Here is a 25,870-nt window from a genome sequence, read left to right as displayed (position 1 = left end):
TGGAGCTCAGATGTTCGTGGATGTGACCATAGGTTGCTGGCAATTCAAGCTGTGATCTTATGTTTTGATTTCCGAGGAAGTGTTTTAAACGCGTGCTCTCCGGCGGCAAAGATGTTTGGTTTCTGTTTTCTTTTGAAATCAAACTGGCTCTTAATATCTGATTGAAAATGAGGTATTCCAGTCATAGGGACTGATAAGAAAGTAAAACATGTAGATTTCATAATGTGTCTTGTGCGAAAACCACCTTCCTAAATCAAACCAGCACTGGTTTCTCCATCACCACCCCGAGACGCCTGCCCTGTCTCTCCTGCGTAATTGAACTGAGGACCCAGACTTTTCCAGGCAGCTTTTACGAAATCAGAAATAAAGTATAGACAAGAAGTCCTGCCACCTCCCCCTCCACCGCCCCCGGCCATGAGATGGGCCACCCCTCCTGGGTGTCCTGGCTGTAACACTGAGCAGAGGAAGACCACCGAGAAAATAGTTTGTGGGGGGGTGAGATCTGTGGGCAGGTATTGGGATGAGGTGAAGGATCCAGGATGGCTCTGCCCACCTGGGCAGGTGGATGCTGGAGGAGGTGTGGTTTTAGAGGTGACTTGATTGGCATAGCCAAGTGTGCGTGAACACCAATGAGTGTAAGTATCAAGGCTCATCCATCCTATAGGAAACCGCCAGCCTCATCCTCCATCTTTTAAAAGGCAAAATAGTATTTTTAGCAATATTACTGTCTCTGATAGTGAAGAGTCTACTGTTTGTGAGTCATACTGCTGGCATCTACTTCTGAAAATACTACACAAAAGCATTCAGAGTTTCTTCTTAGAAAGAAGAGGTGGTGTTGGACAACTGAAATAAGGCCTGGTTTAAAGTTAGCTCCTGAAAGATCACCTAACATTCCAGGCTGGCCTTATATCTCACCTTTTGTAGGTAAAAGGCCCTGGTGGTCTATTCCCGCCTACCTAGTTCAGGACAGAGCTCCTTGGGGCTCCTCTGTTTCTCTTCTGAGACTCCCCCGCATCAGATTTCTGAAGTTTTCCTCAGATCAATGCAAGGAAGAAAGGGCAGTTTTTAAAATCGTATTTTATGAGAAACATTTATGATGTAATATTATGGTATATAGGTGGGATATTGGAGAACAGAGGGAAAAATTCCATAGCCGTAAATCAAGATAAGGCTTTAAAAAACCGAACTGCAGTGCAGTAAGATGGACATTCTCTTTCCAGGCCCTGGGACATGTCTGTATCAGGAATGACAGCCAGATAGAGAGACATAAGTCTTGTGCTGAAGCAGTTGCACGTTGGGTTGCAGAGAGCTTAAGGCCCCATCAACCCTGCATTCCTCAACCACCCTATCCTCTTACTTACTCTGAAATTGTCCTCCTTCGGGTTAGCCAGAAGAAGGGGCTGAGTTCTGCTTTCAGAAGGCCACTCGTAGAGTAACCACAGGCTGACGATAACTTTGGAGGCCTTTCTGCTGGTCAGTGTGCGGGGTCTTGTATCAGTTCCCTGCCCTCTCATCCTTCCCATCTTTCCAGACCTTATCAGTTCCACATCGAAGCAGCGCTAAGCTCCATTCACTAGCTTGTTTCTCTCTGCCCCTTTCCTGGCCCCGAGACAGTCCTGGCTCAGACCCTCCACTCTGTGCCTCCTCCCCAGCCCCGGTCTCCCGAGCTGGCCCAGTTCTGACAGTTGATGGAACGGTACCATGAATTCTGCAAACCTGAAGTGGAGTCCTGGAGAGGTGTGGCCGTGAGTGAGTTCCTTATGCCCTGATGCCTTTATCTGTAGAAAGGGAACGATGGTGATCCTTGCATCACCTGCCAGGAGGACTAAGAGGTGGTGTGTCTCATCCCCCGGCCTGCTACCCAGTAAGGGTTAAGGAAAACACTGCTGACTGTTATGAGTCAGGAGTTCTCTTGAGAATAACACTCTGTGGTTTCAAAGTGTCAATCCGGCATGGAATTCTGTTGCAAGCCAAATAATAGATTCAGTTTCACCTTGTAAAAGGAAATCATAGAGAAAGCTGGAGTCCCCTGTTCGGTCTGAAAGGTTAATTCAGTAGTTTGGATGGAGTAACGCTTGCAAACCAGACTGCTACTGAAAGACAAGTCATTCCTGGTGACAAGTGAAGCTATTACCTAGCATCCGTGAAGAAGAGCATTTGAAGGAGAAACTTAACTTAAAAGATGACAAATGTAACTATCAATTTTCCGATAATTTGCAAATAAAGTTAACCAGGTTGTGTTACCTGGAAGAGGATTCTGGTTTATGCTTCACTTTGCCTTTTTTGAGAAAAAAAGCAGCTGATTAAAAAGAATACAGGCATCCCTTGCAATCCGAATCTTTGCTGTCAGAACTCAGAAATCAAACAGAGTTATTAACCTGTTATTAAATTCCTCAGTATCTGAGCTCTCGCTGCTTGCCATCCAAAACTCAGACACCATATTCACTTGGATGAATCAGAGTCCCTCACAATCTTAACTTCAAAACTCTCAACATGTAAACCCAGAATCTGAGCCAGTATTCCTCATGTGAATTTGGTTCATCCAAAGAAAGCAGTTAGAGTATGTTTCAGTGTAGCCTTTTTAAGAAGAAATAGGCCATTTGGAATGAGTTACAGAATAAAAATTACAATGTAATGTTTGCTTCAGAGAGGATTCCAGGTCACAAGCAACAGAAGCTGACTCTGCTGATGGAAGAGCCTGTTCTAGGATGTTAACTGGCTGGAGGAATCCTGGGAGGGTTAGGAAGCCAGGCCCCGCCCCTCCTGGCTAACCTCTGAGCTGGCCCGTCACCCAGACCTGGTCCATGAGTGAGCCTTGACCGGAGTCTGTGCCACTGTTGCGTCTGCAGTGCATACTAGATGGAGCCGCCTCTGCTGTGGCGTGTCTTCACCAGCGTGAGGGGTGCCGCCTCCCACCACTGACCCTGGCGCCAGGACCACAGGGATGGAGCGGGGAAAGCAGCGCTCAGCATACTTCCCTCTACTGTCCCCAGCCCCTGACGTTCCCTGGCACAGGTGCAGCTATAGGATCGGGACCCAGTTATAAAGAAGGCTGGGCTGCAAGTTCTGGCCTCTCTCCTGGAGATAAGGAATCATACCACTGGAAATCCTCCAAATGCAGGAAGGCCTGGGCAGCCCCAAACTAGGTCAGGGGCCCTCTAGAACAGTGGTCAGTATTTGCCAGCTGTAACCCTTCAGTTAGTGGTAAATCAGTTTAGTGGATCAAGGCCCAGATTACTTGCATTCATTTTGTTACTTTTTTTTTCTTTTTAATGAGATAAAATAGAAGGCAACGTATTGTTGTTTCACGTGTAGTAAGTTTCATCCTGTGAAATTTTGGCTTCCGTTTTGTGAAATCTGTATCTGTGTATCTGAACTGGTGAGAGGTGTTTTGTTACCAGAGGTCAGGATCAAAGGCCCCCGCACCAGCATGTACCCGGGCTCCAAGGGTTTGCTCTCAGGGTCACTCCCCATCGCAGTTGTTTTCCAAGCATGGTGTTTCTCCCTTTTATTGTTGGTCCGTCACAGTCTTGTCTGTGTGTGTGTGTGTCTCTCATACACACACACCCCCTCCAAGCACGATGTTTCTCTCTTTTATTGGTGGTCCATCACAGTCTTGTTGGTCTGTCTGTCTCTCTCACACACACACACATACACACTCCAAGCATGGTGTTTCTCTCTTTTATTGTTGATCCATCACAGTCCTGTCTGTCTGTCACATACACATACACACACACACACACACACTCCAAGTACAGTGTTTCTCTTTTTTATTGTTGGTCTATCACGGTCTTGTCTGTCTGACTGTCTGTCTCTCTCTGTCACACACACACAGGATGTCCAGAATGGAGCTGTGAAATTTCTTGTTAAGATCCAGTAAGTATTACATGCAGTGAAAGGCTGGTCTGGTGACCTACTCACTGTCATTGTGTCTGTGGGAAATTATCATCTGATTCTGAAGACAAAGCTTTAAGGGAAAAAAAAAAAAGCCTCTGTTGTAATTCATGCCTGTTACAATTGTGGGGACAGTTCTTTCAACCTAGACTTTGACCTCCCAGAGTTTTCCTAGAAAAAAGTTTTGACAGTAGAGAGGGTTTTTTTAACTCCCTAACTCTGTGGGAATCAGCCGCACTATCTTTATTTTGGTCTTGGTTTGAAAGCCGTCTGATCTGACCTTCTAATGTTATCTCCGCAGGTCCCTTTACCCGGCCTCATCCGGCCTTGTGGCGAATGGTCTTCGGTGAGTTACACATTAGTCAGTTTCAAAATCCATTCTACTCTCAACAGATCTTTTTTTCCTATATGTTAGAGCAGTTTTTCTTACCGCTCTACTGTTAAAGCTTAGTGTTCCTGGTACCAGTTTGTTATTAAAATGCTTTGCCATGAAATGATGTGCTGGTGATAGCAGAAATTCTTGTACACAGGAACTGTTTCAATCCCTCCGCCCCCACCCCGACCCCGCTCCCCACCCCCGCCCCGCCCAGCCTCCCAACACTGCTGTCCATTAACGCACAGGATCTGATGGGAGGGAGTGCGCCTTGTTCTTCCTGATGGTGCTGTTCGTTAGTGAAGCTCACGTGCATTGTATAAGCGTGTTTGCCTCATCAGCATCCAGGAGGGAACAAAACCCCAGCAATCTCCCTGGTGTTGCAAGTGGGAAAGAACTCAGAAAAGGAGAGGTCTTAGCAGAGAGCCCGGATTTGAACTACAGATTAGTGATGAGCGTCACATTCACCTGTTGGGTCTCTTACGACGTTTACTTGATCTCTAGTCCAAAGAGTGAAACCACCCAAGTGGATTTAAATCTAATCTTCAAAACTTTGGGGCTTGGCTTCATCTTACCTAAGTAATCATCCAAAAAAAATTATTCAGGGTTCAGAAAGGGCAATCTTATGTAAAGGGGCCCTTACAATGGAGATTATGCTCGTCTGTTTATTTTTCACCCTTCAGAGGTCATAAGTAAGTCTCTCTGAATTCAGTGGTGAGTCTCGGTCGTGCGCTCAGCGGGTGTTCACCGAGTCCTGAGTGGGTGGCTCCTGGGGGGGGAGGGAGGGCAGCTGTAGCCAGCACACTGGGAAGCAAATCAGTAATCTGAGCAGAGCAGATGTCTCCAAGTAGCAGGAAGTTTATTAAAACCACAAGAAGCGACATTGACTAAGTAGCTGCTTTCACTTGGAGGTGATGGGAGGCGCAAAGGAAGTGTGCTTATGCAGAAACCTGCCTGCAAAGAAGGATCCAGGCAAAGATACTAGAGGCAGGCCAGACCAGGAGAGGCAGAGCTGGGCATAGGTGGGACTGCACGGCTTGGGAAGGGCCGGGGGATGCCACGGGAGGGTTTCTTTCTTTTTTTTTTTTTTTTGCAGGTAGATACGTGACTCATTTCCGTTTCTTAAAAGATAGCTCTGGTTGTATTATACTTACAGCTCATGGACTTAATATGGCCACTTAAAAGTTGTGAGTCATTTTCAGCTAGATGGCTACATCTTGTTTTTCTAATTTCATATGGTCCATTCTAGGTAATGAGCAGTTTCATTTCTTCCCTGGAGTCCTGGAACCCTTTGATAACCTGATGAGAACTATAGACCCTTTCCCAGTGTACACACACACACACACACACACACACAGAGGCACACATACAGTTTTGCATATAATATTCAGGCCTTCAGGGATGTTGAAGCCCAGCTGTGAACTCTTGTTCACAGAGGGCCTCCTGGTCCACACTTTCTTTGTATCCCAAAATAATTATTTCAAAAAGGTCATAATGAGAAGGTGTTGTGGGAGGTATTTGCAGTCAAAGTCTGTAAAAGTAGCTGGTACATAATAATACAGAAGAAGGCTATCTTACAGACTTGTCTAAAAACGCATGCACCCTGGGCCTGGGATACACGACCAAGTCAGCTGAGTGTTCTCAGCCAGCCCCCGCCCCGAGGACCAGGAGAGGCCCCGTCCACCAGCCCACGCTGTAGCCGCCTCGGAGGATTCCATTCCAGCCACAGATACTCTCTCCTCTGGAGCGGCTCCCTGGGGACCAGTGCCAGCCCACTTTGGATGGGGTGCTGTGGTCCAAGGTCGTTTGTATCACAGCGTCTAGATGTCCTCCACAAGCATTTTCATCCCAGCAGATTCTGAAAGAAGAGGGAAAGTAAAAGGGAAAGCCATTGGTGGCTGGTTCTCAATCTTTCTAAAATATCTTTGCAGGCTTTTGCCTTCTTACGGTAGATTATTGACTTTCTTTTTTAAATGACATGGGGGCGATTATTAGGCTACCACTTACAATATGATATGACCGTATCATAATGCCCACAGGGGTTAATGTGGGGTGTAAGTGGGGGGATGAGTGACCTTGGGCCACTTCTCACCCCTCAAACCCCAAACCGGGCCATCTGCTAGGCCTTCCTTGCCTGCCTCCAGTCCAGTCTCCATGCAAGTGGCCAGAGGCCATCTCCTGAAATGTTCCCCAGGTCACCTCATTTTCCTCTTTGGATCCCATAAGGGGCTCCTTCTTTGACTTCAGGTCAAGTCTGCGGTCTTCGCAGTAGCCCTGAGCCTGGCCGTCCCTTCCTAGCGGCCTCACTCCCTTCCCGTCTCTGCCAGCTCCCAGCCACGCACGGGCTGCGGACCTCTTTCCAGGAACCCCCCTGCTCGCCTCTGCCTGCCTTCCCAGCCCGAGTGCAGTGTCCTCTCGTCCACCCCCTTGCCGGTCGTCTGCCACCCCTCCAGCTCCCAGCATCAGCACCCCTTTCTCAGAGGGGGTTTACTCCACCCTTCGGTCTAGATGAGGACCGAGTGTCAAATTCTCATCGAAGGAAAGGCCAGCGTGTTGCGTGAGGGGTCTCCACAGCCCACATTTCAGCACCAGTGTCTGCTTGGGGCCGTCGAGCATCTTGCCGTCTCCCTTCCCGGACCTGAGGGTGTTTCCTGTTTCCTGCAGGGCTCAGTGTGCTCTACTTCCTGTTCCTGGTGTTTCTCCTCTTCCTGAACTTCGAGCAGGTTAAATCCCTGATGTACTGGCTAGACCCGAACCTTCGCTATGCCACGAGGGAAGCGGATGTCATGGTACGTACTTAACCGATATGTGTTGGAGAAGCTGGTTGACCCCTTGGGTGTAGGAGGTAATGTTGGCTTCACATCTTAAATTGGTGCTACATAGACATTTTCCCCTTATTTCCTACATAGATAACCTCGGCTCCATGTCTCTGGGTGGGCTGGTGTGGTGCCTGGTTCCACGACGAGTGATCCAGGCCAGGGATGTGAATCCTCTCTCAGCCCAAAGAGGGTGGTGGGAAGAGATGAACGGTACCATCAGCCATAGGTGGGAACTCTGCCCCTGACACTTGTAAGCTGTGGGGCCTTGGGCTGTGGACCTGTAGCCTGTCCCCTCTTTTGTAAAGTGACATAATACTTACCTTGGATGTTTACTGTGACCTAAACGAAGGCCTAGCATGGTGCTTCACACCATGGTGCCGTCCTCCAGTGGTGGCAGCTCAGCTCCGTCAGTGTCTCTCGCAGACCCTCTGCCCCCCGACTCCAGCCCTGATGCCCCGATCCTTCCCCCCTGCTTGCCATGAAGGGGCCAAGTTGTAATGAGGGAAGCCATTTCATTCATTACTTTTATGAAGCCACAATAAATAATTTTGTCCTTGGCTAAAATGACTAATGTGCTTTGGCTTTTAGTGAAGAGATTATTTTATACTGTAATACTGTTCCTTTTCCAATTTTTAAAAGGCCTGATGTTTAGTACAGGTTGAAGAACTGCCTAGCGACAGTCAGAAAAGAAGAACAGACATTTAGGCCATAGGTGGGTCCTTGTTTAACAAGCAGGAATGGGGTACAGAGGGAGTTAGCTCAGAGTCTAAAAAGTGATCATTCTAGCATCGCTGAGATTGGTCAGACTCTTCTTGGAATGGTATTTCCAAATTGTGTCTTTAACTTTTATGAAAGGACGTGTTAAAAGACAAAAATAAGAAGGCCAAAAATTATTTGAAAGTCTCAAGGAGCAAAGTCTGCCTTGAGATCCTTCCTCTAAGGGAAGAGAAAGGCACAGGGTGACTGCCAGTTTCTAACGATGCTGATCATAACAGTCAGGGTGAGGTTGACACCAGTTGTTTTGATTGTGGATTATCTGCTCGGCCAGGCCGAGCTGGGTGCTTTATAGATAGTGCTTTACATATAGTGTGTATGTTCATATCCCCATTTTACCAAGGAGGAAATAGAAGCTTAAAATAAGATCCAGCTGGGTCCAAAACCTATACTTCTCCTTAGGACAGTGCCTCAGACATATAGTTACAATAACGAGTGTTTGATGCTCCCAGGTGTCTTATGAAACGGAGACTAGGAGAAGGATATCCCAGGTTATAGTTATTACCCGCCATGAGTTTCTTGAGTCAGAATGGTCATATGATGAACTAACTTCCAGGTAGATTTGCTGGCGTGTCAGGCTTCTTCTCACAGTGGGTCGGGGAGAGGAAATCTCATAACACTCTGACATCCACCTTCCTTAGGAACTTAACATCACAGGGACATCCAGTTGTCATGTCACTAATTACAATCCCCCAAAGAGCTGACACTGGCATTTAAAATCTAGTTTCCAAGGACCGGCTAATTCTCTCTCAGCAAACAAAGCAAAGCCAGAGGCAGTTTTCAGCTTCTAGAATTCCAGCTGGTGCTAGCCTGGCCTTAGTCCTCTCCATCTCTAACTCCTCGTCACTTTTTACTTCCTTAAAGTAAGCTTTTACAGTTCTGAGGACTTGTTCCTTGCTGGCTGTAGAGACACGCATTCCTTTTTTAGGACTTGTGGTGAGGAGAAGTGTCTTTATGTAAGACAGAAGCCTCTAGTCCCTGGTTCCCTGGGCCTTCTGCCCTCCCCATTCCCTCAGCCACCACTGGTTCCTAATCCTGATACCTGGCTCATCCATGGCAGGCGCCACATGTTGGAATGCAGACACCCCTTCCCCCTGAAAATTAATATTATAACTTGGGGTTGGGAGGGTAGTCATTGAAATCCTATGAGAGACAGTCTTTTATGTAATTTTCTGAAAAGTTTACTATGTTTCTAAATATTTGTTCTGTTCAAAAATATGTGATCTAAGGTTCAGACAGGCTTTCAAGCGCATCTAATTTATAGACTGGATCATCTGGAGCAGCAGTCTGTTGTTTAGTAAATACTCCCTGGGTCTTTTCTATGTGCTGGACGCCATGCTGGTGGTAGTGGGGGAAAGGCACCCCCCACCCCCCACCTGCGTGTCCTCTCAGGGCCTAGAATCTACAAGAAGGCAAATTAAACAAATTAATTGCTGGCTCTTTTCCTTAGAGAATTGTTTAAGATAACTTTGATAAGTTTTAAACATTTTATCAGCACATGCCTAATCTTGTTTCATCCCACCCTCTCACTTCCCCTAACACACACACATCTTATTATCAGACATCAGTATTTAAATATATGGATTTTTAAAAACGTAACCACAATGCCATTTTTAGTTGCTTAAAGTTAACAGTATGCAGTGTTCACATCTCTTCCCCAGTTGTCTCATAAAGGTTTCTTTCTTCTTTTCTTTAATGGTTGACTTGTTTGAATTAGGATCCAGACAAGGTCTCCATGTTGCCTTTGTTGCAGCTCTTGTGTCTCTTAATCTGCAGTCCCTCCATGCTTTGGTTTAACATCAGTGTTTATTTGTCAAAGAAACCATATTGTTTATCCCACAGAGCCTCTCACTTCTGGATTTTGCAGCTTGCATTCCCAGGGTATCATTAATGCATCCCTCTGTCTCCCTGTCTTTCCTCTAAACTGGAAGTTAGATGTAGAGGCTGGATGGGATCCAGATTCCAGGCAGGTTTCCATGGCAGGGCTGCTCATAGGCGGTGCCATGTACCGCACTGGGCCTCACAGTGTCCAGGGGTCTCTCTTTTATGATGTTCAGCTTGATCATAGGGTCAGCATCAATTGTATGATGCCCTATCAATCACCTGTATGATCTGGGAGGAGAAAAGTGGAATATGAGCCGAACATTGTAATACGTTGAAAGTGAAAGTCTCTCAGTCACGTCCAACTCTTTGCGACCCCATGGACTATATAGTCCATGGAATTCTCCAGGTCAGAATACTGGAGTGGGTAGCTGTTCCCTTCTCCAGGGGATCTTCCCAACTCAGGAATTGAATCCAGGTCTCCTGCATTGCAGGCAGATTCCTCACCAGCTGAGCCACCAGAGAAGCCCAAGAATACTGGAGTGGGTAGCCTATCCCTTCTCCAGGGCATCTTCCTGACCCAGGAATTGAACCAGGGTCTCCTGCATTGCAGGTGGATTCTTCACCAGCTGAGCTACCAGGGAAGCCCAGTACATTGAAATATTCACCTAATTCTCAAAATGCTAAATGTGAAAAAGATGTGTCATAGAATCAAGAAAGTGTAATGATTTCAGTACACAGTGCAGTGGGATAAATAAAAAGATCTGGGTGCTATTAGAACTTGTTTACTCTGAGAGGTCAAGGAACGCCTCTGTAAGAGCTGATGTTTATTCTTGTTGTTCAATCATTAAGTTGTGTCCTACTCTTGCGACCCCCTGGAATGCAGTACACCAGGCTCCTCTGTCCTCCACTATCTCCCGGAGTTTGCTCAAATTCTTGTCCATTGAGTTGGTGATGCTGTCTAAGCTTACAACCTGAAAGTGAGTGGGAATTAGCCAAGCAAAGTGGGAAAATAGGGGGCCGAGGCCATTATTCAGGAAGAAGGATCAGTCTGCATGGAGTCCCCAGCTGGGGACCTGGGATGAGTCAAGAGTAAAGGAGAGAAGGAATGAGAGGCAGAGGAGGGCCGTTCCGGAGGCTGGGAGGTGTGGACAGGAGGTAGGGTTACTTTGTGAATGTAGTTAAGAGACCCTGAAGGTTTATAAGCAGAGGAGGTACCTGATCTCAACTGATAAGTGGGTCGGTAAACATCAAGCCCCATCTCCAGTCTGGTTTTGAAAATGGGGGAAAGAAGAGTGTACAATATCAGCTGACTTCTTCCTGGTTAAAGCTCAGCGGAGCAGATGGCTTTAGACCCAGGCCACGTGGCAGTACTAATCCCTTGCCCCAAATTAGGTTTCTGCTCCGCTGTCCCATTGGACATCCACGGGCTTCCTCCCACAGGGCAGAACCTGACTCACAAACATTTCTCCAACGGTGAGGGGCCTGACGGGACCCTGTGCTGTCTGTATTCGAGTCATTTCCCAAGAGGGGGCCCTAAAGAGGGTGGGTATACGTGTTCTTTCTGCTTCCACGGTTACCAGCTTCCCCAGGGAGGAGTGAGCGACAGAGCAGGGCAGGAGGCCCAAGATCCTCCCACACTGGAAAGGCTGCCCTTCCAAACACACACACACACACACCCAATCACGCACACACCCCCAAACACACCCCCTCAAATATCCCCAAGCACACACTCCCATACACTCACACACCTCCAAACATGCTCAACCCCCAAACATGGACATACCTCCAAACACACACATACATCCAAACATGCACACACACACCCTCAACATGCTCACACCTCCAAACATACATATCCCCAAACATCACACATCTCCAAACACACACACCCCCAAACATGCACACCTCCAAACATACACACACATACACCGAAACATGCACACACCTCCAAACACACACACCCCCAGACACACACATCGCATCCCCAAATATGGACACACTCCCAAACACACACACCCAAAGCCACACACACCCGAACACACACACATTCCCAAACACGCACACGCCCCCAAACACACACATGCTCCCAAGAGCACACAAACCCAAAACTGTCTGATTTATGATCTGCAAAATCGTTTCATTTATAGAGAACTGATTTCAGAGAGACCCGTTAAAAGCTTTGCAGTCTTAAACTGGAGGTGGGTAGTCAGAGTGTCAGCTATACACTTTATAGTTTTAGAAAGCTATCGCAAGCAAGAAATAACAATGGCATTGAGTTGGAAGAAAAAACACATTGGGAGGTAAAGTGTTTGGTCTAGTGTTGGGCAAAGAGCGGAGAGGTGGAGCCGTCCAGACCAGTGGCGGGTCGGCTGGGAGGGCGGGCTCCGTGCTCCCCCTGCTCCCTCCTCCCTGCAGGGCCCTCGGAGTCCTCACTGCACGCCTCTTCCTGCCGCTTCCAGGGCTGTGACTGTGTGTGCTCCCCACCTGCCTTAAACCGCGGCGCCCGGTGTCCCTCCCACGACCAGGACCTCGACCTCAGGATCTTCCAGATGTGACCGCTGGCACATTTGTTCCTAATGATTATTTGATAATATGATAGTTATACACTAGCAGACACACTTAGCTCTTTGTGGTGCCTTCAGAGTACCTTCCCGTTTGTTGAAGCACAGAAATATTCTCCTAGAGAGTAGAAAGGCCTCCAAAGTGGTCTTCAATCCATGATTGCCCTCAGAGCAGCCTTCTGAAGATGGAACTCAGCCCTCTCTTATCTAACCCTCCACCGCGCGCTGCAGCATAAGTAAGAGGATAGGGCGGCTGCGGAAACGGGAGTTGACCGGGCCTTGAACCCTCCTTAACCTAATGAGTAACTGCTTTAGGCCGAGGGTGTCTCTGTCCTTCTGTGATTCCTGTGACAGGCACGTGCTCCAGGGCCTGGAAAGAGAATTGTCATCTCATGGCAGTGCTGTTTGGCTTTTTAAAAGCCTTATCTTGACTTGAAGTGAAGTCGCTCAGTCCTGTCCGACTCTTTGTGACCCCATGGACTGTAGCCTATCAGGCTCCTCGTCCATGGGATTTTCCAGGCAAGAGTGCTGGAGTGGATTGCCATTTCCTTCTCCAGGGGACTTTCCCGACCCAGGAATCGAACCCGGGTCTCCCGCATTGCGGGCAGATGCTTTACCTATCTTGACTTACCCCTGTTGATTTTTTTCCCCTCTTTTTTCCTAGATTTTCCACTTACACATCATCATCCCATATTAGAAAAAAAAATAGTTTTTAAAAATGTCCTTTCAGCTTTGCAAATTAGAGTGCATTTGTTCTGAGAAAGCTTCAGAAATCTGAGGCTGTGGGTTTCAGAAGAGAGAGAGGGGCACCCCGGTACTGTTTTTGCTCCTTTAGAGAGTATTGTTTCTAGGATTTGGAAATATTATACTTTACAGGAACTCCACCAGCTGACTGAAATCTTACTCCTTCCTATCTGATTAATTTGGGAAAAGCGAATGCGAAATGTAGACCTCTCTGAGAAGTGTTGTCATATGATAACTGCTTTCATAATAAATACAGAAATCAAAGGGAATTGATTTGAAAGGTTTTCAAAACATATTAAAAAGAAAAAGATATTAGAGATGGAACCTAAATTCTTGAAAGCTTTATAGTGTTTAAATATTTCGATTATGCAATATTATACATTGTTGGGTAGAGGAGTGATTCTGCTTTCTTCTAATTTCTGAAGTTGGATATTTCAGCTTTTCTTCTTTCCTAATAAAAACATTTAAGAGTGTGTATTTTCCTCTAACTTCTGCGTACTAGTATCTCATCATTTTGATGTGTAGTATCTTCATTATCATTTAATACTGAGTGTATTTTAAATTTCTATTATGACTTCTTTTTAACTCCATGATATTTAGAGGTGTGTTTTAAAATTTCCAAACCTATTTGGTTTCTGTTTATTCTTTATTTATTAGGATTCTGTGTTTTTGTTACTGATTTTAACACAGTTGCCCTGTGGGCAAGTGACATGGGCTCTGTGATGCCACTCCTTTAAGATGGGTTAAGCCTTTGTAAAATGATTTTATTTCCCACTTTATTTAAGCTTTTGCAATTCAGAACAAAGCAATTCTAGTGTATAAACTCTCATTCTTGTCCATTTTTCCTCAAACATCTTCAGTTACTAAAACTTTTTATTGGGCAGGACACATATTAGTTGTCAAGATCACATCAGTTGTTTTCATTTTATTGTCCAGACCCTGAAGCAAGTTGATTTCTAGAGCATTACTAATTATTTCCGTTTTATCTTAAACAGGAGTATGCTGTGAACTGCCATGTCATCACCTGGGAGAGGATTATCAGCCACTTTGATATATTTGCCTTTGGACATTTTTGGGGCTGGGCCATGAAGGCCCTGCTGATCCGAAGTTATGGTCTCTGCTGGACAATCAGTATCACCTGGGAGCTGACCGAGGTAAGAAGGGGGCGTGGGCTGCTGTCTAGATGCTATAGTAGAGACAGTTTGTAAGTAGGAGGGAGACAGTCCGTCAGTTAGCAGTCACGTAATCTGTTCTCCAGCTCCTGTAGCATGAAACTATTTAAATCCCAAGGGATATTTTAAGCCTTTGTCAAACACACAGAGAAGCTCCTTGTCAGCTTCAGGCCTGCTCTATCTTACAAGCCTTAAAGAGAAACAACTGGGATCAAGCTAAAGAATGTAGTTAAAATCCCAAACAACACAATTCAGTGGTAATGAGGACTTCCGCTGAGAAGTTAACAGGCGCTCCACCCACTAACTAGTTTCCAGTTTGAGATAAATAGAATTGTGGTGTTTGGATCTTTATGAGTGCATCTAGGACGCTTTGTAGCCGAAAATGAATTCCCAGTAGAGCTCAGCTATCTCAGTAATCAAAAGTTTATCTCATTTACTGAACTGAAGAGATATATTCTTGAAAAACTATTAGTGAAGTGACATTCGGGGAACTGGTTCATTTATTGTTCAGTTATTATATTCTTAATCATTCCCAGGGAACAGAATTTGGCTATGTGCACAGTTATTTCTTGATTATGATTATTCATCAGTGATTGTGCACAGGCCCGTCATTGCCCTGATCGTAACTTAGCGAGGGTACCGGTTAGATAGTCACTTCTATTAACATGCCTTTCGCAGCCCCGGAGGCTGGAAGCCTGAGTTCGGGGTGTCCGCCTGGCTCACTGCTTCCTAGCCTGTCCCGGGCTTCTCCTCGCTGCTGGTGGTTTGCTGGCTGCCTCTGGTGTTCCCTGGCTTATAGATCACCTCAGTGTCCACCTTCGTGCCCACGTGGCCTTCTCCCCGTGTGGCTTCACGCGGCGTTCTTTCTGTGACACTAGTCACACTGGATTAGGGGCCCGCCCTCCTCCAGGATGACCCCAGCTTGCTAATTACAGCTGCAGTGACTGCATTTACAAATAAGCTCACTTTATGAGGCCCTGGAGGTCAGGACCTCCACCGTATGGGCCTTAAGGGGGCCACGATTCAGTGCGTAACGGTGCCTGCCACTGTTTGTATGTCATCCAGAATCTTCCCCGTGGCCTGGAAGGGTGGCGTGTACCCCAGTGTAACAGTGGAAACGAGCTCCGAGCCGAGAGTGGATCCAGGGATTGCTTGTCCGTGAGCACGCCCGTGTCTCTGCCCCTGTACCTCACACTCGCTCTCCGACTTGTAGGCGTCCTTAGGACCTCACCGCCGTGTGACCTGTGCGAGGCACTCGGCCTTCCTCACCTCCTTGGCCTCCTGCCCTTCCCTTCCTTTGTTCTCTGGCATCCTGTCATCCCCAAGTCCTGACACCTCTTCTCTAGACACCTCTCCAGGTCATCCCTCTGCTCCCACTTGTATCTAATCTACTCTCTTCCTAGCTGAATTTCCTGTCTGCTCCTGCAGCACTGTCTATTTCAAAGTGATCCTTATAGACTGCAACCCCATCACATGCTTCTCCTACAAACTCTTCCCTGTTTGTCCATTGCTCTTAAAGCAAAATCAGGATGGGGGGCCAGGGCTCTGAACAGCCTGCGAAGGCCAGTGTTAGGGTGTTAGCTGGCCCTGCTTCCCTGAGACCTCTCACCTGCCCTCTGCTTCCTGCCCTGCCCAGTTGCTGTGTCCTTACCTCCCAGGAAGCCCTCCTTTGAGTTCTTCCCTCTGTGCCCTGCATCCTCCGCTGGCCGGGCTCACGTTGGTGCCCCTGCAAGTAGAGCACAGCCCTTCTCCAGCCCTTCTCCTCTGAAACACTCGGCCCATGTTAGATACATGACAGGTGTCTCTTTTCTGCTAAACCTCATGCCTCCAGAGGGCAGGGCCCACGTCTGCCCAGTCCCAGACCCCAGGGCTCTGCCTTACACGGGCAGACGCCCCCAGATCCATAGTGAGTGAGTGAAGGTGACTCTTTTCCAGCTCCCCCGACTCCTCTCTTTCTGGGCCGTCTCACCCCTGAACCCGGCACTCCCAGGAAAGGCTCCTCAGGTGGATGCCAGTGCTCCACATCCACTCCCCGGCAGAGTTCTGTTTCAGCAGGTCTGTGTCATGGGCTTCTGCAGAAGTTTCTCTCTGCCTCATGTGAGTTAATGCTCCATGTCATGGCTCGGACCTCAGAGTCAGTCCCAGGCGGTGCGCCACCTGCCAGGGCTCAGCCCACAGCCCCTCACCCTCACACACAGTAGCTGTTCTGTATCTTCTCAGCAGCAGGCGCATCAGGAAGACAGAATCCCTGTATTTGTGTGGTTTTGCAGTCTGTGAAAGGGCTTTCTACATGGCACTAGTGAAAAGATCCCACCTGCCAATGCAGGAGATGTAAGAGATGTGGGTTCGATCCCTGGGTTGGGAAGATCCCCTGGAGGCAAACAGGACAACCCACTCCAGTGTTCTTGCCTAGAGTCCCACGGACAGAAGAGCCTGGTGGGCTATAGTCCTCAGGGTCGCCCAGAGTTGGATAAGACTGAAGTGACTTAGCACACCTGGGTGCAGTTTATGAAATGCTTTCGTGAATAGTTCTAATTTGTAGCATTTATTTTATTACTTCAGAGGTTTACAGTTATGGGGTTGCCTCTTTCCAGGCATTATCTTTATAATTTCAGACCCTCTTAAAAGCGAGTCTTCACACAGTACATTGCGCTGCTCTGGACACAGCAAACAGGTCCTTTGTTTTGGACAGAACTATTTCTGTAAAAGACTTCCGTTCCACCCTTGATCTCACTGTGCCTCTTTTCTGGAATATCTTCACTTTCTTGTCCATCTCTTGAAACCAGTCACTACTGTCCTTAACCACCCCACTCCAGCCTGTCTCCCTTGCAGAAATCTGCCACAGTTGCCATCTCTCAGAATGCATCTCTTCAGTGTCTCTGCGGTTCCCATTTATGTCCCCATTGTAACACTTGCCACAGCTTACGTGATTCTGGGGTTCCGAATACGTGTCTGGTTCTGAATAAAACTGGCTTGAGATCAAGGACCTTGGTCCGTTTTGTCTCACCACCTTGTATCGCTACATTGTGCTGCTGCTGCTGCTGCTGCTGCTGCTGCTGCTGCTGCTGCTGCTGCTAAGTCGCTTCAGTTGTGTCCGACTCTGTGCAACCCCATAGATGGCAGCCCACCAGGCTCCCCTGTCCCTGGGATATTGCTACGTTGTAGGCACTTAATGAAAGGTCATCACTGCAAATCGGTTAGTGTGATATTTCCTGTTAAGCTAATTTACAGCTTACTGTTTTATTCAAATATCTGTAGACCGTTTCTGAAATAGACAGCTTAAATTCTCAAGCTGCTAGTTTCGAGGATTCTGCCAGTGCTCTGTAGGCAGTTGAGAAAACTTTGCTCCCTTCCTTCTCCAGGGTCCAAGTTACATTGTCATGAGCCAAGGTGATTTATTGGTAGTATTTTTCAAGATGGGTCATCATTTCTTTAAAACCCTTTGTTAAAAATAAATTTAAAAAGGCGCTGTTTGGATTAGCAGTATTTGCAAACTGTCATGAAATAAAGAATAAGAGCCTGGTTACAGAACTTGGTTTTATTTGTTTTTTTTTTTTTAATACATTCAGTGAAACCTAAAATGTCAAGTTTGAACGAAAGAGCATACTGTTAAAAGGAATGTTATCTTTCAGGATGGTGCCCCAGGTCTGTTTTATTTTTCACAACCGTCATCTCTCTTGTTTCCCAGCTTTTCTTCATGCATCTTCTCCCCAATTTTGCCGAGTGCTGGTGGGACCAAGTCATCCTGGACATCCTGCTGTGCAACGGGGGTGGCATCTGGCTGGGCATGGTCGTCTGCCGGTTTTTAGAGATGCGGACTTACCACTGGGCAAGTTTCAAGTGAGTCGTCCTCCTCCGGGCCCTGCGTCACCATTTCTCATGATGTGAACTTAACTGCTCAGTATCCCACAGCATGAGTGCGTTCTCTGATGACGAGGAGTAAATTATACATTGGTCACTGGAGCTCAAAAATGGTTCTAAACCCAGTTTCGGGCACTGATCCGGAAAACGCTGAATCATTTATGAGTTTCTCAAATCCACCCCCTCTTTTTATATCCTTATTCCCCAGCCTGCATTCCGACTCCCACGGCTGGATTGATGACTGCCCTGTCCCCAGGTTAACCCCTCTAAGCCTTCCGCCACCATTGCCTGAGAGATGGTCTCAGGACCATCAGAGCTATCACGTCATTCCCCTGTGATGGTCTCTCATGGGCCTGAGGACAAAGTCCACAGGCTTAGTGATTATAAGTAACCTATGTATTACGTGTCAAATTAATTTGGGCAGATGGTATAAGGGGAAGATTTCACAGTGTACTGGATCTGATTAACCAGTTTACTCCATCCCCTTCGCGAGTAGTCCTTTCTTTGGTCACTGACTTGAAAGGACTTTTTAATATATTTTGAGCAGTATATAATGTAACAAAATCTGTAGCAGTGCTGGATTTTGCTCTCAGCAACCTTCATACACAGTATCTCATTTGAGCCTTACATCAACCCTAGGGGTAGACACACCACCATTCTTTGCATTTTAGGGATGACAGTACTGTGGTTTCAGTTTGGTAATTTGCCCGAGGACATTCACCTAGCAAGCTGAGTCTGAATTTGCATCAGGCTGCCTGGTTCCTTAAACACTCTGTTATGCTTCCCTAATTTTGTACATTTATACTCAAATTCAGCTTGAGAATCATTCTGTCAAGTTCCCAAGACATATGCACAACAAATGAACAAAAAAGGCCCCCTGGTTTCAAGTTACGTTAAACATGAAGGACTACAGATCAGGTTGGATTAACCTCTTCACCCCGTTAAGTGTCCAGGTCTCCATCACATCGTATCTTTATCCCCATCTTTCTCTACCTCTTTCCGTGAAGTTTCACCATTTTCTAGTACAGGCCCTTCCTCATTCTTGTTGATTTTGGGAATAGACTCTATTTCTTTGTTGGCCTTGTGCTGCAAGCCTTCTTGAAGGAGGTTTTCTCACCGCAGGCTTGTTGATGGGCAGGTGAGTGGGTAAAGAAACAAACCTGGGTTCCCTTACTACCCCTTCTATCCCCCTCCCCACTTCAAGAATGAAAGGCCTGGTCTGTTTGTCCTTGCGCCTTCAGCATCTGAAACAGTGTCCAAGACCTGAAGGTCCTCGACATAATGTTCTTGTTGAATTAAAAACTCTTTACCATTAATTAAATGCTTGGATTTCGGCTCCCCTGGTTTCTCCCACGAGGGGACCAGAATCTGCCCCCAGCTCTGAGGCTTAGGAGGTGCGCCGGCATCAGCCAGTCCGTGTCTTGGAGCCTCAGTAGTCTCGTTTGGTGGACTGCTTGTTTCTATCACTGGAATATAAAATTTTTAATTGAGTGATTTCTAGGATGAAACTCAAGAAAGGTTAAAAAAGTCATGGTTCATCACCTGAAACTTAACCGACACAGCTATAGGGCCAGGAGCCGCTACGGGTCACCTCCTGAACAGAGCATGTTCTGTGTTTTACCTTGCGCCCCCAGGCTGGGGTGGGGGCGGTGAGCCACGGTGGGAGTTGCCTCATTGCACCGTCCTCACCCTTCCTGGCCTGGCTCCAAGTTGCTGTCTTCAGTGTCCCTCTGCATCTCTTGTCACCAGCTCACAGACTGTGGCCTGTGATGGCCCTGCAGTGGCCTGGCCTTTGCGTCGTACCTGTCCCTGCCGAGGCTCCCCGCCAGGTGTGACGCTCTCGGCGCCTCACCTGTGAACAGAGGCCGCTGTTGGACAGATGCTCAAACAGGAAGGGGTCTTTTGTTCTGGGTACTGGTTGTAAAATAGTCAGTGCAGTTTTTTTTTCTTTTTTGTCCTTTCTTATCTCTTTGAATTTTCAGCAGAACTGTTTCTCTCCTTTCAGGGACATCCACACCACCACCGGGAAGATCAAAAGAGCCGTGCTACAGTTCACTCCTGCCAGCTGGACCTACGTGCGGTGGTTTGACCCCAAGTCTTCATTTCAGAGAGTGGCTGGAATATACCTTTTCATGATCATCTGGCAGGTAATTTTTTTTTCAGATGCTCAGAAGTAGGAAAAAAAACAAAACCAAAATAAAAACCATCCATTGATTTAGGGTTCATGCTAGTTGACATTGCTTATCAGCTCCATGCGTTAAAAGATGTACTGTTCTACAGCTGACATACAGAATAATTCAACAGTGATGCTGTTACATTTAAGGTCTTGTTTCATTGTGAAGATGTTTTAAAATACGGATCATTGAATTGCAAATTGGAAACAGATTAAAATTCCCTGTAAAAACCTTGTGCTCAGCATCTATCACCCAGTGAGTTAGGCATTGGATTGCTTTCTATCCATAGAACGGTCTTTTCAGGACCAAAGTAACAAATGTAAGGCTTTTTTTTTGAATAGTCCAGACTCAGTGTTTGAGTGCTAAGATGATGCCTCAGCTGTTACCACTTTAGGTAATTGGTGAAGCGCTAAATAAAGAAGCTCGCTGAGGGGACTGGAGCCCCTTGGGGACCTGGGTCCTCTGGCGTGGTATCAGCAGTGGGGAGAGGCCCTCCTTCCAAGCAGACTGACATGATGCAGACAGCCTGGGGTCCCGGAAAGAGATTACCAAACAACTCTTTCCTGGAGGCAGCCTTTTTTATTGACTCTCCTGTTCACAGGTTAATTGTTCCACAGCTTTGGGAGAGTAGCTAAGGAAAACTAGTTTTCACCTGAATTGTCTTCCAGAATCTTCAGACATTATATTTTGAACATATGAACAACATATTCCCAACACAAGGAGAAAATTGGCTTGTGTCACTTGAAAGATAGTCTTTGTCCACAGAAGGATGTGGATGAGTAGGTATATAGTCACCATGGTTTGGGGAAGTCAGTGGATAAAATGGGCATAGGGACTTCCCTGGCAGTCCACTAGTCGGGACTTCACCTTCCAGTGGAAGGGGTTGCAGGTTCAATCCCCAGCCAGGGAGCGAAGATCCCTTATACCTCGAGGCCAAAAAACTAAAACATGAAAAACAGTAGCAATATTGTAACAAATTTAATAAAGACTTTAAAATGATTTCCATCAAAAAAACTTTTTAAAAAGGAGGGGGGTTATATAAGTGGATGACGGTCAAGTTTTCCCTCCTGGGGCAGTGCCAGGGCAGGGAGAGGTTCCCTTTGATTGTGAGTACCTCGGAAGGATTTGGATTTTCCTAGGATGGCAGAATTCCATGGCCCTCTGTTCCCTGGACCGTGAGCGCTATGCAGGGGTCAGTTTCCTATACGTGGTGATGATGAGTGAACCGTTCTTATTTTATATCCTTAAAATCAGCACTGCTGCTGCTAAGTCACTTCAGTCGTGTCCGACTCTGTGTGGCCCCATAGACGGAAGCCCACTAGGCTCCCCCGTCCCTGGGATTCTCCAGGCAAGAACACTGGAGTGGGTTGCCGTTTCCTTCTCCAGTGCATGAAAAGTGAAAGTGAAGTCACTCAGTCATGTCTGACTCTTCGCAACCCCATGGACTGCAGCCTACTAGGCTCCTCCGCCCATGGGATTTTCCAGGCAAGAGTACTGGAGTGGGGTGCCATTGCCTTCTCTGAAAATCAGCACTATGATCCTCCAATTAAAAATAAATTTTTAAAAAACCCAGTACTGTGGGGAGAGATGCACATTTTAGGTCACTGAAGTGAACCTGCTGGTCATGTGATGTACGTTTTTCTTTTTCTTAATAACTGTGTTAATCTTGGCCGTCCTGGGTCTCTGCTGCTGCACGGGCTCTAGTTGCGGTGAGGGGGTCTGCTCTCCATTGCGGTGCTTGGGCTTCTCGTTGCGGGGCCTTTTCTAGTTGCGGAGAACAGGCTCTAGGTGCACCGACTTCAGCAGCTGCAACACGTGGGCTGAATGGTTGTGGTGCCCAGGCTCAGTTGCCCCGTGGCATGCCGGACCTTCCCAGACTAGGGGTTGAACCCGTGTCTCCAGCATTGGCAGGCGGATTCTTTTCCACTATCACCAGGGAAGTACTCATGTGCTCTTAAAGTAGTGACCTTTCCTAATCTCTGCTGCTCACTTCATCTGGAGGGGACAGGAGGGGCCTCTGGCCATGGAGCACGGATTTCCTGATAGACACGTTTTGTGCCGCCAGGATGGGTCACGTGTTGGCACTGGGTGCTGCCCTCAAGGGAGCAGTCTCACTGCCAGGTGAAGCCTGGACCAGCCCCCACACCCACTTTTAAGAGCTTTTCAGCCTTTCGTCAAAGATCTGCTTGGTTCCCGGCACAAGCTGAATGAGCCCATAGTCATCTCTCAGTCACGCACAGCATCTCAAGCTTTTTTTGGCTATTAAAGAGCCTGCTTCCCTGCTGTCAGATGTCTTTTTGACCTGGCCTGATTTCTGTCCAGCTGCGAAGGTGTTCCTCAGCACAGATTTGTTTTCCTGATTTTGCTCTGGAAGCATCTCCCTCCCAACTGTCCCAGCAGCTCATGCCTGTGAGCCAGGTCACAGTCACATGAACCTGGAAACACGCTGAATGGCCGATGCCCCTCTCAGCACCCAGCACCTCCCCTGGACCCCTGCTTGGTTGGTGCCCATGTTGTCCTGGCTGTACCTGGGCTTAAATAGCAAACCCTTAAGAGACCCGATATATTTTCTGGAGATGCTTTGAACATTCCAGTTATTTTTAGCTATAGAGTGTCCATTGAAGGACTAGATGCTCATGACTTAGCTCGAAGCACCAGGTTGACTCACGCCTCCTTCTTTTGCAGCTGACCGAGTTGAATACCTTCTTCCTGAAACATATCTTTGTGTTCCAAGCCAGTCATCCATTAAGCTGGTGTCGAATTCTCTTTATTGGTGGCATCACGGCTCCCACAGTAAGGTAATTCTGTGTTAGCCTGACAGTCATTTGAACATGTTGACCTGCTTTGCAGGTCATTTTGCCCATCATTTCTCCTGTGTAGCATTAAGGAGGTCATATAAACTAGCAGATTTTCCATGAGAATGTCATTCTAGACAATTGTACTTCCAAGGGAACAGAAAGACTTATATATCCAGAACATGAGGAAAACATTCTGCTTCTCCAACCTCAGTAACATGAAGACTGACACCACCCCATTACATTCAGACCCCTTATGATCTTCCCAGCTGTTCTTTTCCCCTGTGCTTGGTCACCAAGCTGTGTCTTTATGACTCCACAGACTGTCGCCCGCCAGGCTCCTCTGTCCGTGGGGCTTCTCCAGGCAAGAGTACTGGAGTGGGTTGCCGTTTCCTTCTCCAGGGGATCTTCCTGACCCAGGGATCCAACCTGTATCTCCTGCATTGGCAGGCAGATTCTTTACCACTGAGCCACCTGGGAAGCCCTTTTTGCCCCTGTAGCATCCTATTTAAAACAAAATGAGGAAGAGACATACTGAGGTATTTTTCATGAGATTATCAAAAAATGCAAACATTTTTATGGTGGATTGAAGTCATAAATTTTGTTATTTTTAGAGTGAAACTTTATTAGTTCCATTAGAGCCAGTTAAGTTAATTTCCTTTTTCAAATGTCTTTCCTGTGGTCCTCCAGGATAGCAGGGACAAGCTTGGGTGTTCATCCTCCAGGGAAGCTGTCCTTGCCCTGGAGTCACGATTCATGAAGGACCCTAGAGATGAGGTGCTGTTCACAGACTGGAGTCCCCCACAGGGACCCATCCCAGTGAACTGCAGAGTGAAACACTTCGATCTGTTTTGTTGTTCCTGTTTGCAAAGAGCGATTAGGATTTTATAACTAGTATGGCGTCTCCGCATTATCAGTAGAACAATTGTTCTACATTGTTTCAGTAGAAACACCCAAAGTCTGTGCACCGCTGATTCAAAGTAAACTTCTTTGGGAACTGTGGGATAATCTAATTAATTATTTTTAATGTGTGAGTGAACTACACAAGTAGAGGGTCTTGTTTGCCAAGGAGAGTGGGTGTTTTCCTTGGTCAGACATAGCCCTCACCCCCAGCTAGCACTTCTGATTGTCCTTATTCATTATTACAAATATATATTAATGTATACAGGAAGGTAACAGTTGGTACACCGCAGCCCTTAGGCACTTTATGGACTAGTGATCTGCTGAAATAGTTATCTCATGAATGCAGTTTTCCTTTTTGTGGGTTGGCACTTCCTTATCATAGTTAAAATTTGATTTAATCTGAGGCTTACTGTTATTTTCAGGAAAGATTAGCAGCAGTTCCTTCATAAAATTAGGAGCAATCAACAAATAAGTGGGGAAAGAAATCTCTTAGAAAACAGAACAGCAAATCACATGTGATTTATCATGAAATTTCCTTATTGTTAAATATTTCACAGCAAAAACTAGAGACTCAAGCAGAAACTAAAAATCCAGTGTTTGGGCTCTTTGAGAGCTCCTTAAAATTTTTGCCAAACTCTACGGGTTTTCAAACAATTCTTTCTTTTGTTTAAAAATTAGCCACTTCCTCTGTTCCTACATCACTTGAGGCTAAGGAGATGGTTGACAGGCATCTTGGAAAGATGGAAATGCTAATGGATTTTAGGTTCCAATGAGTCAATGGCAGGTCCAGAAAGAAGCGAAAACTCAGGCTTCAGTATCAATCATATATACTTACCAGGTCTCTCTTTTCCTCTTTTTTGGTTAGACTTTCATATGACTCTGCTTTGAGAAGATATTTGAGTGAATATTCTTTTAGTCTAATATAATGTGCAGTATAAGGGCATGGATGCAGTTAGTAAAGTAGCTGAACTGGTAAAAGCAAGTTAGGTAATGAAAATGTGAAGTTAGAGGAAAACCTGAATTCTTTACAGCTAGAATTCTTCACTTTGGGGTACAGAGCCGATAGTTCATGAATGAGCTTTGGGCATTCGTGAACCCTCTGAAGTTTAATGCAGAATTTTGTGTGCATGTTTCATGTGTGAAAAGATTAGCATTGAAATTATTTCAATTTTATGTGCCTTTATCATAGCTTTCCTCAGACCCTCAAAGGGGAGTCTGTAACCCCAGCCCTTACCCCGCTGGTTCAGATGTCACCTCCCCAGGGATGGGTCGAGTTTCAGGGGCAGCTCTAAGACTCCCAGCCTGTGTTGTCCTATAGGCAGCCTCTCCCACATGTGGCTACTGAGCACTGGGCGTGTAGCCAGTCACCTTGAAATATTTCTGAGAGCCAAAATGTGTAGCTTTCCTGCCTGGTTACAGTCAGCAGCCTTTGTCCTGGAGAGAGCCAGAGGAGACAGTGTAGCTGAGCTTCTGGAACTGCCTCCATGGAGAGAGGCTGAAGCGCCCACCTGGGGTGACTTTGGCTCGGGAGTGTGGGAGTCTGCCTCTGAATCAAGACTGCCTCTGCCAATAATCTGGCTCTTTAAACCACCTCCCTCCATCCCAGTCCAAATTCTTAGCCTCTTACAGGAAGGTTTCAGCAGGCACTGGCTTCCTATTCCTTTGGATAGAACTAGACCAGGCGGCTCGAGTATGTGGAACAAGGCAGACAATTTTTATATTCACACTGTCAGAGTGAGTGAGTTCTGTATTGGCTTGCTGGTCTTCCAGAGGCTGTCAGTGAATTCTACCTTTGTTCTTTCAGACAGTACTACGCTTACCTCACCGACACGCAGTGCAAACGCGTGGGAACACAGTGCTGGGTGTTTGGGTGAGTAATCTGTTATCATTTGAAACCACTTATGTCTGTAGATTTCTTGAGTTCTTTCTTGACCCTGCATTAAGTGACTTTCCGTGCAGTTTTATTTCTGTGTGTC

The 25,870-nt window shown here is 46.7% G+C and overlaps 1 protein-coding gene across 3 annotated transcripts in view; it reads left to right on the top strand.

The window, feature by feature from the left end:
• PTDSS1 (phosphatidylserine synthase 1) overlaps positions 1-25,870 on the top strand; it is a 70,490-nt gene that overhangs the window by 23,538 nt on the left and 21,082 nt on the right. For 2 of the 3 annotated variants that reach the window (XM_027973201.3, XM_042254457.2), the window contains 7 exons: positions 4,196-4,240; positions 6,932-7,056; positions 13,985-14,143; positions 17,850-18,001; positions 20,028-20,169; positions 22,882-22,994; positions 25,699-25,764. In XM_027973201.3, coding sequence (XP_027829002.1) covers positions 4,196-4,240; positions 6,932-7,056; positions 13,985-14,143; positions 17,850-18,001; positions 20,028-20,169; positions 22,882-22,994; positions 25,699-25,764 — 802 coding nt within the window. Of the gene's footprint in view, positions 1-1,673; positions 1,750-4,195; positions 4,241-6,931; positions 7,057-13,984; positions 14,144-17,849; positions 18,002-20,027; positions 20,170-22,881; positions 22,995-25,698; positions 25,765-25,870 lie in introns of those variants that run through there. The other variant, XM_060393496.1, reaches the window with a different exon arrangement.

The sequence above is a fragment of the Ovis aries genome, chromosome 9 (genome assembly GCF_016772045.2).
Source record: "Ovis aries strain OAR_USU_Benz2616 breed Rambouillet chromosome 9, ARS-UI_Ramb_v3.0, whole genome shotgun sequence".
Lineage (NCBI taxonomy): Eukaryota > Metazoa > Chordata > Mammalia > Artiodactyla > Bovidae > Ovis > Ovis aries.
This window is presented reverse-complemented; position numbering and strand designations above follow the sequence as displayed.